Source organism: Corticium candelabrum, chromosome 20 (assembly GCF_963422355.1).
Source record: "Corticium candelabrum chromosome 20, ooCorCand1.1, whole genome shotgun sequence".
NCBI classification, from domain to species: domain Eukaryota; kingdom Metazoa; phylum Porifera; class Homoscleromorpha; order Homosclerophorida; family Plakinidae; genus Corticium; species Corticium candelabrum.
This window is the reverse complement of record NC_085104.1, coordinates 4,969,379-4,983,569: the sequence shown is the minus strand read 5'-3', so window position 1 is coordinate 4,983,569 and position 14,191 is coordinate 4,969,379. Positions and strand designations below refer to the sequence as shown.

At 44.7% G+C, this 14,191-nt stretch overlaps 2 protein-coding genes across 2 annotated transcripts; one reads left to right on the top strand and one right to left on the bottom strand.

The window, feature by feature from the left end:
* Positions 1-140: 140 nt before the first annotated feature.
* On the top strand, positions 141-3,731 carry LOC134195435 (uncharacterized). The gene has a single exon (XM_062664457.1). The coding sequence runs from the start codon at positions 141-143 to the stop codon at positions 3,561-3,563; it is 3,423 nt and encodes a 1,140-aa protein (XP_062520441.1). The 3' UTR covers positions 3,564-3,731.
* A 4,875-nt stretch (positions 3,732-8,606) lies between these two features.
* On the bottom strand, positions 8,607-9,872 carry LOC134195821 (uncharacterized). The gene has a single exon (XM_062664906.1). It carries the CDS (start codon positions 9,829-9,831, stop codon positions 8,668-8,670), a length of 1,164 nt encoding a protein of 387 aa, XP_062520890.1. The 5' UTR covers positions 9,832-9,872; the 3' UTR covers positions 8,607-8,667.
* Positions 9,873-14,191: the final 4,319 nt, after the last annotated feature.

Below are 14,191 nucleotides of genomic sequence, written 5' to 3'. Positions count from 1 at the left end.
TCTGAGTGGTTCTGCCCTTAGAAGACGTCACAGCCATCCGTTATCACTATCGATTGTTGTTTATCTCTCTGTTTACTCTTCTTGCTGTCATCATCTAGCCGTTGTTATTCAAAATCATCGTCACTCTTACTACCGGCCAAATGTCCAAGCAAAGGTCCTGCCCGTTCTGCAACAAACTGTACGCTGTTCTTGGACGGCACATTCACTCTTGTCATGAGAGAAAAGGAAGGCCTTACTCCGAATTTATTGCCGGCCGTGGCGCATCTACTGTTCAGCTGTCTCCTCCAACTGTCAATGAAATCGTTGGACTCCATCTTGAAAGTTCCCGGATGAGTCTTGTTGCCGCCTCGCTTTCCCCGGAGCATGATAGCAATCACAGAGTAAGAGCCCCTTCTGTTAAATCAAGCGGAAGACATTTTGTTATGCGTTCATGCCCATCTTGTTTGAAGTCGTTCAAACGTTTAGATGTACATCTAAACCGGTCTTCCAAATGCTCTTACGTCAAATTGAGTACTGGTAATAATGCAATGTCTGAGCAAGCAACTACTGGGTCTACTTCGTCCAATATTTTGACTGATGTTACCAGGTCTCCTAGAGGTGCTGCTTGTGCCCCAATGGAAAAAACCTCTTTTTCAGAACCTCCGGAAGTTCAAAATCTTGGTAACAATACTACCGAATTCCCTCTTCTTCGACGCCTTAAACTTCCTACTTGTGATGATGAATGGAACACTGCTGACATTTATTTTGCTTCATCAGTTGTGCCTTTGGTATGTTCGTACATCGACCCAGATGAAGCAAATGACGTCTTAGTGAAAGGGATTTTCAACTATTTCAGCAACACCTTTGGCGTTTCTGCAAGCCAAAGAAAAAGAACAAAACGTCATGCTTCCAACCTTGCTCAACGTTTAAGGGTCGCAAAACGAGAAAACAGATTAGCTCAGAAGGCCCTGCGTCGTGCAAAGAAAACCCTCAACATGTCCAAGGATGATTTGTTATCTCTTGTTGCCGCCCTGCGGAAATCTGTGAGATCTCTTCAAAAAATGAAACGGCTGCAGATGAAGGCAAATTTCCAAAGACAATCAAAATTCCAGCAGAGGGACATTTCGTCAAATTTTTGGAAATTTGCTAAACAAATCCTTCGTTCCGACCAAAATGAAGTCAGTCCTTCATTTACTCAGACAACTGCCTATGATTATTTTCGTTCCGCTTACTCTGCTTCGTCACCAAGAAATTGCTTTGACTACCCAGAGTGGCTGAAGCACAGAGATGCTCCATCCTTTCCAATGGGTGATCTTGTCATCACGGAAAAAGACATCTATGATAAAATCAAGTGTGCTCGTTCTGATTCGGCTCCTTGTCCTCTTGACCAAATTAGCTACAAGTTATTGAAACGATGTCCATCTTTGACTGTCGGTCTCCTGCACATCTACAATCTGTGCATTCAGCAATGCAGAGTTCCAAGACTATGGCAGTGTGCTGTCATAAAGTTAATTCCTAAACCAGGAAAAAGTATCCCTTCTGACCCGTCTATCTTCCGACCAATTGCTTTGACTTCTGTAGTTGGGAAGGTGTTCACGTCATTCATCAAAGACACTCTGTTTAAGCATCTCATATCTAATGGATATCTGGATACATCGATCCAAAAGGGGTTCATCAATCACGTCAGCGGGTGTCAAGAACATCAGTTCAAATTGGTGGAGGCTATCAGAGATGCGAAAGCCAATCAGCGGCTTCAAACCATTCTATGGATTGACTTGCGTAATGCTTTTGGAAGTGTTGATCATAACTTAATCCGCTTTGCAATGTCCCATTACAATTGTGGTGATATGGTGACAAATCTCATTTCCAATATATATTGTGGTCTTCGCGCAGTCATTTGCACAGATGACTGGTGTACTTCCAATTTTCCTTATGAGGTCGGTGTATTTCAAGGGGATCCTCTGTCAGTGGCTATTTTTGACATGGTTTTCAACCTTTACACTGATGCTTTAGAATCTCTCGCTCCAACTTGTGCCTATCAGTTTTCGTCAGTGGCTCAAAACTCTTTCTTGTGTAGTTTTGCTGATGACGCCGTCGTAGTCACAAGAGGTCCACATGAAATTAATGCTGTGTGCAAGCGAACAGACCAATTCCTCGAATGGTCTGGCCTAGAAGTCAATGCAGCAAAATGTTCAACTTTTTCACGTCGGAGGCTGATTCATCCAACTGTCTTTGACCCGGAAATCTCTATACAAGGGCAAAAGATTCCATTCTTGTCACACAAGAAAAGCTACAAGTACTTGGGTCTTCCAATTGCGTCTGATCTGTCTCATGCCGACATTTCAAGAGAGCTTCTGGAGACTACTAAGAATTTATTGAATAAAGTCGATCAAACAGCCGTTTCCCGAATGAATAAATGTCTTCTCTATAAGAGAGCGGTGCTACCGCGGCTTTCATGGTTACTGAGCATTGCATCTATTCCTTTGTCATGGATCGAGAAATCATTGGACAGTGTAGTCACGAAATTCTTAAAAAAATGGGTCGGTCTTGCTCATTCAGCAGCTGTCTCTCGCCTTTTCCTTAACACCAAGAACGGCGGCCTCCAACTTGGCCAACCGTCAGATTCTTTCAAGAGACTACAGTCTTGCAACCTGCTTCGATTTACTAAATCAAATGACGAATGCTTGAGAGCCCTGGCAACTATAAAGATTTCAAGAGAGACTGAGTTGTCATCAACCAGATTTAGTGCCGACAGTTTCTTGGCAACTCTTGATACTTCGCCTGGGTGCCTGCAATCAAAAATAAAGAACATCAAAAAGACGATTACGGAATCATCAAATAATCGTCATTTGTCACATCTTACCTCCCTGTCTGTACAAGGTCAAGCGGCTCGATTCAAGGACGTGGAAGCTGAGCACTTTGCCTTGTCCCTAAAATCTCTACCCGATGACTTGTTCAAATGGGCAATAAATGGGCTACAGGACACCCTCCCATCAGCAACCAACTTACAGTTGTGGAAGAAAATTTCGTGCAATCAATGTCCTCTCTGTCACCAACCCCAATCGCTGTGCCACGTGCTAAATGCATGTCCCAGTCTACTTGATCGAGGTTTGTACAAACAGAGACACGACAATACGCTGAGACTATTTGTGGACTTTCTAAAACGTCATCTTAGTCAACAGTTTTCCATAGTAGCCGACCTACCAGAATCAGTATACAATTTTCCTGTCGATATAACCTGTACCTGCCTTCGTCCAGACATTGTTGTTTGGAATGCCGTCCTCAAAAAGGCCTGGATGCTTGAGCTGTCGGTCCCATTCGAAACAGTCGTGGAAGAAACGAAGGCCCGGAAAGAACGCCGCTATGCCCAACTTGTCAAAGATGCTAACCATCAGTATAAGACGGAGCTTTTGCATCTCTTGGTTGGGTCGAGAGGATTGATTTTTCCTGAAACTCGACGAGCAGTCTGCATGTTGTGCAAGCCTCTTCAACGCGACTTGGACGATCTGTTTCAAGCTGTCATTCATTCCACCCTGAAAGACTCTTTTCGATGCTGGTTGGCAAGAAGAGACAACATCTCTTAACTTAAAAGTGTTTTTTTTTGTTGTTGTAATTTCTGCTTTTAATCATTTGTGATGTATAGTCTTCGACTGGACCTCTACATAGTACTCCAGAACTCTACTTCTGTTATAGTGCTACCAGTCCTGTAGACGCTTATTGTACTGTATCGTTCGGTATATTACAATAAAGGACCTTTCATAGATAGGGTGCGCACGTATTCTGTGAGCTCCCTATTTTGCCGTCTTTTCTTGCTTTGGAGAGTTTTTCGCTCCAGCTGTCGATCACATTTCAGTAGCTAACGTCTTTAGCTACTGTTTCATACAAAGAACGCGTCATTTGACGCCAATTTTCATTCATTGTCTTTGTCTGATCGAGTGACACGTGATCAAGAAGTCTCAGTCTACGGGAAACGTCGTGCAGACAGACAGCCAACCAACCGTTTCAGGTCTGTTGCGTGTATGTTCGTCGTTTTGTATCTTGTGCGCAGAGTTTCTCTGCCGTATGAGTGACTGCGCTCGTGTTCGTCAAAGTCAACATGGCGGCACACATTGTACGCAACATGTCACTGAGGATTCGAATAGACGAAAGCCTCTCGGTATCATATGAAGAAGTAGAAGAGGCGGTGTTGCAACACGTACGCGTCGATGAAGTAAGCTGCATTGCCAGAGTGCAACGGCATCACTACCAGGTCACACTGAAGAACCAAACAGCAAAAGAGACACTCCTGACACACGGAGTAGACGTCAAAGCAAGGCATTTCGCGTGCGAATGCGTACAAAAACCAAAGACTCAGTACACAGCAGTCACGTTATTGATGTCTTTCGAAATGGATGATAGTCACGTGACTTCCATACTGTGCAGGAAGGGCACACTTATATCGACGAGAAGGCTAACCAGTAAGAAACACCCAACCATCGAAACGGGTGTCCGATTATTTAAGTTTAAGGATTGTTCAGCCGACGACTTTCTTAGTCTAATCACGATCGGTCACTACAATCTGGTAGTAAGAGTGTGCGGGAAAATGGGGAGGCACTGCTATCGCTGCAAGAGTGCATCACATTTAGTCAGAGACTGTCCCGAACCAGACACTCGTTCACACGACCACCAGGCAGAGATGGATGCCGACACAAATGCCTCGGAACCCTATGCCTTGCGCGAGAGAGCCGACTCGCCCTGGACGTACGACGGTAGATCGTGTGCTGGCACACCCGAACTGCCATATCTAGAAGTAGACAACTCCATCCTAGACGGCGACGGACAACGCGACGCTTCTCTGGGCGCGTCCTCATCTTCTGTCACAGTGGACAACTCGGACCTTCTTCTGGGGTCCAAGGAAGTGGTAGGGGAAGAGTTGACTTCCCAGAACGATGAAGAGGGCAGGCTCCCTGCACAAGCACCAACTCTGGCTGTCGATAGCACTCCCGACGAAACTTCGCACTGTGCGCCCGATCCTCACATAAATGACAAAGTTACAAACCCTTCCGCTGACTCTTCCCTCTCCATCGCTACGACTAGTCTTCAGGCCTCTGGAACAGCCGACTGGGCGGAGACAGTTGTATCGGCTAACCGAGATCACAGTTACTTCGACACAGGCGATAAGGACAACCCTGTCTTTGTCGAACCACCTCCCAAAAGAAGTAAACGCAGGAAACAGACACAGAGATATGCGAGAAGCCTTTCTTCATCGCCGGGCAGGTCGATGCGGAGCAGATCACGATCAAAAGAACCGAATGTAATCATTCACGAGGGAGAACCGATGATGCCTTATCGCATGCGCGACGGTACGACGGTTATGAGAAAGCTGCGAAGCGATTCCCCGTACTTCAGAAAGAGTAGCGATGCTCCCAAGTCAATCGCTACACTTCCCGACACCCAATAATTGTTCCCTTGTGTCCCACTCTTTCCGTCTAGTCATCTTTTCCTCCTTCCCCTCGTCTTAAGTGTCCTCATGTCGGTCTTAACTATTGCTACCTTAAATGTCAATGGTCTTCGTAACCCGTCCAAGCGTTTTGCTCTAAATCGCTTTCTCTGTTCTCTCCACGTTGATATTGTTGGTGTTCAAGAGACTCATTGGGCTACAGATGAGGAAGCTCAAGAATATAGTAAAGATTTTCCTTCTTATGATATCTTATGCAATCTGGGAACATCCCAGCAAAATGGTGTTGCTATCCTATTCTCCAAGCGCGCTCACTCCGAACTTTCCTGTACTGGCAGAGATAACGATGGACGACTGATATTGGCATCGGTCAGAATAGAGGGAAGTGTCTACCACATTACGTGTGTATACAGCCCCTGTGCGAGTGTCGACAGAGTACAATTTCTTAGGTCTCGAGTAGAACCTCTCGTGGGACAGTCCAACCATTGGATCCTGGGAGATTTCAACGCTGTCATGGATCCACGCTTAGACAAATTCAATGCCTCCCGTGACAGACCCGATCTCGGTGCCCGTTGTTTAAGCTCGTTGATCAAGAGCTTTAACTATAAAGATGTTTATCAGTCTAGGTATCCGAACGGTAGAGATTTCACGTGGAAACGACATAACGATCGGTTTACACAGATGTGTCGTTTGGACTTAATATTCTGCAGCGACGATTGTCTCAACGTCAGCGAGGTCCGCATAGACCCATGGCAGTGGTCGGACCACTTAGCGGTGTGCGCTTCCATACCCCTGGAAACCAATACGAACCGAGGTCCTGGCTACTTCCACATGAACGTAGACGTATTAACAGATGGCGAATTTGTAGACAAAGTCGAGAGCTTTTGGACTGAGTGGCGATTTGAAAAAGAACGGTTTTCTTCGATCGTCGATTGGTGGGAGGTGGGTAAGTGTTACTTGCATGATCTTACTCGCGCTCACTGTGAAGAACGGGCGAGAAGTAGGCAAAGCCGAAGGAGACATCTCCAAGTCACACTTTTCGAGTGTCACAACCGCTTGTCGGCCGAACGAGAGGATCATAATATAAACACACGTGATTGTCTTCGTCAAACCGAAAACGAGTTGCACGCTCTGGACCGCTTGGATGCCGCTGGTGCCAGGGTACGCTCTCGTCTACAATGGACCGAACAAGGAGAGCAGTCGACACGCTTCTATGCCCATTTAGAATGGCAACGACAGACGAACAATACGATGACAGAGCTGCATCACGACGGAAACACTTACAGCGACATGGAGGGCATGTTAGAAGCAGCGGCTTCCTTTTATGAACGTTTGTATTCTGCCTCCTCTATCTGCCAACAATCAGTCGATCGACTGACCGCAAGCCTTGATCGAAGACTGACCCAGGAAGACAGCGCATACTTAGATAGACCTATTACTGTGCAAGAGATGCGTGTGGCGCTGGCTTCAATGTTGAGCAATAAATCTCCTGGCGTCGACGGCATCCCTGTGGAATTCTACCGTTGCTTCTGGAGTCTGCTCGAGTCAGATCTTCTCGATGTGTATCATGCGGCTCTAAGTAACGGTAGACTCGGCAGGAGTCAGCGGACAGGCGTGATCAGACTGTTACACAAAAAAGAAGGAAGGCGGGACCTCAAGAACCGGCACCCGATATCACTGCTATCAGTCGATTATAAAATCTTAACGAAACTATTAGCATCTCGCCTGACGAGCGTTCTACAGACAATCGTCCACGAAGACCAGACGTGTTGCGTACCGGAGAGATCGATCAGAGACAGCTGTCGTGTCTTACAAGACACGGTCGACTACTGCAAGGCGACAGACAGGGGAGCCGGACTCGTCAGCCTCGATCAGGAGAAGGCCTTCGACAGAGTCGAATGGTCCTTTCTCGACAAAGTGATGGCAGCCATGAATATTGGGGAGATCTTTCATTCATACATTTCGACACTTTATCGAGACGTGTCGAGCCGTGTCATTGTCAACGGCTGGATTTCACGAAAGATCCACCCGACACGAGGAGTGCGTCAGGGCTGCCCCTTATCACCCATTCTGTATGTGTTAGTCGCGGAGACGCTATCTTCTACTATCAGAAGTACTGCCATCACAGACTTGCAATTGCCGCAGACCCACAGAGTATTGAAAGTGGCACAGTACGCAGACGACACTACCGTAGTTATGACTTCTGACCGCGACTTCTGTATCCTTCAAGAGTGTTTATCTTTGTATCAAGACGGCAGTGGGGCACGACTAAATATCTCCAAGTCTCGCGGTCTGTTTGTGGGTCCTTGGAGAGAGCGCACAGACCGGCCCATGTCTCTGTCGTGGATGACAGACAGCCTCAAACTTTTAGGCATACACGTCGGTGCCGCTCGTTCCCTAAACAAAACGAACTGGCAAGGAGCAATCGACAAGATACGGGCTGTACTACACTTTTGGAAACCACGCGATCTTTCCCTCGCTGGACGTTCGTATGTGGCACGTACGCTAGCGGCGTCCAAACTGTGGCACATGGCTCAGGTAGTCCCGGCACCACCACGAATGATCGACGAGATCAACACGGCCATGTGGAAATTTATCTGGAAAGATCACGCCGAACTCGTAAGCCGACGAGTCTGTTGTCGGACCAGGCGCAACGGAGGGTTGGCCGGAATTGTAATCCACGACAAAGTCGCTGCTATACAATTACAGTGGATCTCTAGACTGACAAGTACCGGCGATGACAGTTGGAAGTACTTCGCGCGATTTTGGCTAGATCGAGCAGCCAGTCCTTTTACCGACCATCGTGGCCTCTTGTCAGGAAACCGATCTCCTGTTTCCTCGGCCATACCACCTTTCTATTTGTCCTTGGTTAAAACCTATCGACGCTTCAACGGTGCCGACAGGACGAGCTCGTCTACGTTGGATAGATAGATAGATAGATTATTTATTAGATATATCCAATTCTCTAGTACAATGACATTCGATAGATATGGCAAACTACATAAAATGTCAACTAAACTCAAACCTAAACTCTAACTTAAGAAACTAATGTGGGCGTGCCTGGACACGCCTGAGTTCATCATCTAAAATGGAACCACCTTGAATAATGTTCAGTTTTTTCATCATCACACGAGCATTTAGTTTCTGCAGTGTAACGGAAAACTGACGTCTCGATAGATAGATAGATAGATAGATTTTATTGAATAATTTCTTTCTCTAGCACAAAAGACTAATGAAAACTGCTGTCTATTCTAATGAACGTAAGACTGAACGTCTGTGAAAGCAAGGTCAAGCGAAGAAAAAGCATAAATTAGTCTTTCCAGCTTCCTTAGAATAACTTTAGCATTGCCTTTCTGAAGTGCAACGCTAATCCGGCGTCTAGACACTGACATAAAATCCTTTTTGTTGTATTGACCATATTCATCCTTGGAGCGATCCCCTAGGGACTTGAGGAAGTTAATGGCTTCCTTGCCCCATCTCCCAAAATGTTCATGTACCAAGGGGATGACATCTGGACGTTGTCCTCCTGGATGGTGAAATTGCTTGTACTTCTCTTTCTTGTGTTGTTCTCGAACAAGGGAGGCATGGCCAGTCACTTTAGCACTAGAGCTAACCACCTCCTTGTTGTAGGGATGAGCTAGCGAGACATCTATCTCAGCATTGGTCAAGCTACCTGAGTCAAAGGTCACAATATCCGGGCGACCAAGGCTGTCGACATAGAGGTTGCGCACTTCCTTCTTGTGGAGAACATCAGCTGAATTTAGACACCTGCACCAGGCCGAGACAATGAAGTCGTGCTGCCAAATTGGGCCACCGTGACGCTTGCATGTCAAGAGGTGGTATGCACCTTCGTCTACTGTAGCTCCACAATCACAGGTGACTGCCCATTGACCAAATATAGGCAAGCCCAAGCGTAAATAAGCCGCTAAGCGATATTCGCGAGTTTCAATAGCGAGCTCATCGTCGGATGGGATTGCGTGAAGCCAAGCTCCAGCTTCCTTTCCTGCAACAGATCTCAAACGAGCAGAACACTGGTCATCGATAGACAAGGCTAGCAAAGTTGCCTCTCTGCCTTGATTAATAGCTGAAGTAAGTCTGTGCTGTAGCTTGTCAGGTTCTGTCAGCAAGTCCTCTAGAGATAAGTGAGCGTAATCACAGCCGCTTTCCAAGATGGATAGCAGTTTCTTATGAGAGTCAGTGAGTTGATGACCTAGAGGGAGGTTCGTAAGAACCTTCCCTAGAAAAGATGGAGAATAACTCGAAAAAGTGAGAAACCGTTTGGGAAGCTGTTGAAAGGTGTTAGACCATGCTGCAAGGAATGCTGCAGGTGAGATGTCTTCCAACATCGTTAAACCGAATCCTCCACTTTTTATTGATAGACAGCACTGTTTCCAATAAAGAGATGGATCAGCCATTATGCCTAGGATAGAACAAAAAGTGCGTTGTGTCAAATCATCATGTGCCCTTGCTCCTTCCGTCAAACAAGTATGTTGAACTGTCCTGCCCAAGTGGTTTAAACGGGTGGAATGAGATAGATAGATAGATATGTGCGGTTTAGAACACTATCTTCTCAAATGTCAATTTTGCTGGACTGGTCACGTGATGCGAATGTCAGATACTAGAATTCCAAAGCAACTTCTATATGGGCAACTAGGAGAAGGGCAAAAGACACCAAAGAGGACCAAAATAGAGGTTTAAGGACTCTTTATAAAGTCATCTGAAGTGCTGTGACATCAACTCTTCTAGCCTTGAGGCCCTTGTGAAAGACATCGCTTTGTGGCGACCTATCTTCCCGCTCAAAAGCAGGCCTTTTGTCACATCTCTGACATAAAAGACATTGAAGAAGGAGTCATCACCGAAAGCGGTGGACATACCATCATATACATATATATATATATATATATATATATATATATATATATATATATATATATACTAGATACATGACCCGTCCTTCATACGGGCAGATTACTGTACCGTTATGATTAAAGGCTCAGTTTGAGCATGTGTAGACACATCATGTCGAATAAACTGGAATGTGCTAATTAGCTAATATCCCGTTGAAGACAAATGAAAAGTTAACCGAGTGTCCCATTCCGACAAATCTGCAGCAACTTTCCCGTTCAGAGATATATATCTGGGCAACAGAAACTTGAAAGTCACGTGCAGGTTCTTATACTCACCCATAGGATACATGCAGTAGCTTGACATGCAGGCATGCATTGTTTAGCACACTGTTTGCTCTCTGTTTGTGATGTTTTCACACTCCCAGTGTAGCTCTCGGTGCAAGAAACGTGTAGGTTGGATTCAGTGCAAATGCAGTCACTTGTCTCTTCAGTGAGTCTTCTCGGACCCATTTCAACAGTCCCATTGGATGTAATTATCACTTCGAAGACGTTGCTGCCGTTGCAGGAAACAGGCGTATCAAATGTGGCAGGTATTCGGTGAGCGTACTCGGAAAAACGAAAGTAGGCGTATTTCTAAATACCCAGATATTTTACACAAAAATATCTTGTCGTTTTTGATGTCGCCGGTAAGAAACGACACACTCCGTGCATACCGTCTGAGGTCAGCTTAATTTTGGTTGAGGTCCGATGAGCCGTTGCAGAGTAATTTGCTTGCGAGTGGAGGTGGGTCCTCCTGGGATATTGTACAGAATATACTTAGCACGTTTCCACTCTACGCACTGACCATTACTAAGTGGACCTCTACGTCTTTGCTCTGGCCGTAGTTTGATGTTATCCAATGCGAGCGAGTAGAGGCGGGTCCTCTTGGGATATTTTAGAATATATACTCAGCACGTTTCCAACCTACCTACGTATACGCACTAGACAACTTTTCTTTCGGAACTCTTATCTTTTTTATCTGGATGTAGTTTGATGTCTATGGTAAACAAATCAACTGCAGCTTGCTTAGATAACGCAGTCTGATGGGACTGCTGGATAGCTATAGCATTGTGACGTAACAATGGCATGTGAACAAACAATGGATATTAAAAGTGAGCATTGTATTCTTAGTTATTTATGAGAAAACAAAACTACCCAATAAGATTTAGTTCACGTAACAGAACTGCCTTCAAATTGAGTCTATCAAGGGCATTCAGTTTCCTTCTTGAACAATGAACAGCATTATGTCGTTGTACGATGCACCCCCAAAAGGGGACCCGACTGAAAAGCTGGAAGACGACACCACCCTGCCCATGTTCTTACCCATGTCGAGTTACGCCGGTACCCCAAATTTTAGCCTCGTGGGTGATTCGGTCTAGCCGGCTATCAAACTTATACATACATACATACATACATACATACATACATACATACATACATATATATATATATATATATATATATATATATATATATATACAAACACCGCCGATTTTATATAGTAGTATATATATATGTATATATATATATATATATATATATATATATATATATATATATATATATATACCTGTGATATATGTGATATATGTGAGGGCACGCATGATGTTAGAAAGACACTGTAATATATTGCATAGTAATTGACATCTGTATGACTAGACCAGTAAATGTGACTGCCCGGATGGTTCAGTCAATTCCTAGCTATTGAGTCATTCTTTTTGTGTTCTTATTTGTAATACACACATTGAGTTTACCAGCGGTGTCTATTACACTGGTAACAGAGGGTGGTTGTGTCGATGAGCGTATTATGGCAGAGCGTCACATTAGTGTTCCTGTAATGTTTTCTTCAGGAGACGTACGGGAATGGTTTCTAAGGTTCGAAATATGCAGTAAGGCTAACAAGTGGAGCAAGGAACAATGTCACTCAAGTTGCTTACGTTATTGAAAGGTGAGGCTCTTGCGGCGTGGGTGGAATTGTCAGAAGATGTTCAAGAAAATTATGACGCTACAAAACAGCACCTCCTTACTAGGCTGAAGCCTGCAGAGTTTGTGTCTTTGGACAGGTTTTACCGACATGTGTTACAGCTGGAGGAATCGCCTACAATGTATCTATATCAGTTACAGAAACTGTTGGATTAAGCTAGGCCAAACATGGATGATACGGTTATAGAGACGTTGTTGCACCAATTTGTTGCTGGATTGCCAATACCAATAAGCCGGCAACTTCGAGCAGCCGGGGAAACTCAAGAATTAAATTCCGTTGTGGATCAAGCAAGACTACTGATGACAATTGAGGAGCAATGTTCAAAGACTACGGCTGTCTGTGATAAGAAGGTTGGTACGAATGAATTGCGACAGCTACAAAAACAAGTTGAGACATTGTCGGTACAGGTTGCACTCCTGAATGCAGTAGACCGCAAACAAGCTACGAGAGTTAGATGCTTTAACTGCAATAAAATTGGTCACACACACAAAACAAATGTCCAGAACGGTCTCTGAGTCGGCAGAGACAACTATGCTATTCTTGCGGTCAAATAGGTCATTATTCTAGGACTGTTATCAGGGAAACGGTCGAGGAGCTGCTGCAAGGGCTGGCAGTCGCTGCCTAGGGCAATTGTAGGCCCTGAGTGCATTGTTGTGGCTGCTGTAAAGTCTGAAGCAGCCACTATTATGGGACATGTGGGAGGTGTTGCTACAACTATGATGTTAGTCTCGGGATCTTCTGTTTCTCTGTTTAAAAAAAAGATTTGCTTTCAAAGGTATCAAAATTTTTGAAGATACAGCCAATTTACAACGGCGACTTTCGACAGTTTCTGGAGATGAGATTTCTATTTGGGACTATGTTTCTGTTGTGGTGCAGCTGGACAAAGAGAGAATAAGCCACGACTTTGTGGTTGTTGATAAGTTCATTGTTCTGGTGATTCTTGGTGTTGACTTTTTTGAAGGGGAATGGTTTAACTCTTGACTTCTCATCAACACCTCAAGGTAGGAAGTCACAACTGTCAAGCAGTGGCCTGCATTTCCTTAGAGGCAAGGACGTCAGGGGTACCACTTTTGCTTTATCCTCAACAAAATAGCAAAAATTGTGTGTCTGCATTAGTGAATGGTGATGATTGTGAATCGGATGTGGTTGATGAGTGTGCAGTACCATCCTTTGTTGATAACTGTTGCTCTGAGCTACCAACATGTTCAATCATAACATTATCTCTGATCATCCAAGACAACCAAGATCTTTTCAGAACAGCGCCTGGATTGACTTCTCTAGCATGTCACTGTTCCTACGTCTGGATCCTCAGTATGAGTTCCACCTCGATGGATACCTGCTCATTATCGCAATGACGTTGAAATTCAAATCAAAGATATGTTAACACAAGGCATCGTAGAAGAAAGCACTACTTCATGGATGGCACCAGCAGTATTTGTGAAAATGAAATCAGGTGAACTCAGATTGTGTGTTGATTATCGAGTACTTAGCAAAAGAACTTCTAAAGATGCCTATCCTCTGCCACTTGTAGATGAAGTACAAGATTGTTTGGCCAGATCCACAGTATTTACTAGTCTTGATCTGCGAAATGGATATTGGCAAATACCAGTCCATGAGTCAGATCAACACAAAACTGCGTTTTGCCCTGGACCAGGTTTAGGCCTTTTTCAGTTTAAAAGATTGCCGTTTTGACTGACAGGTGCTCCTAGCTCATTTCAGTGACTGATGGACAAACTTTCATGATCTTCCCTTTGTTACTGCTTATATGGATGACCTTCTTATTTATTTGGCAAACATTGAGGTACATGTGAAGCATTTGCAAGAAGTTTTTTGTCGTTTACAGAAGGCTGGTCTTACATTACGAGGACACAAATGTTGCATTGGTAAACATGAAGTGAAATATCT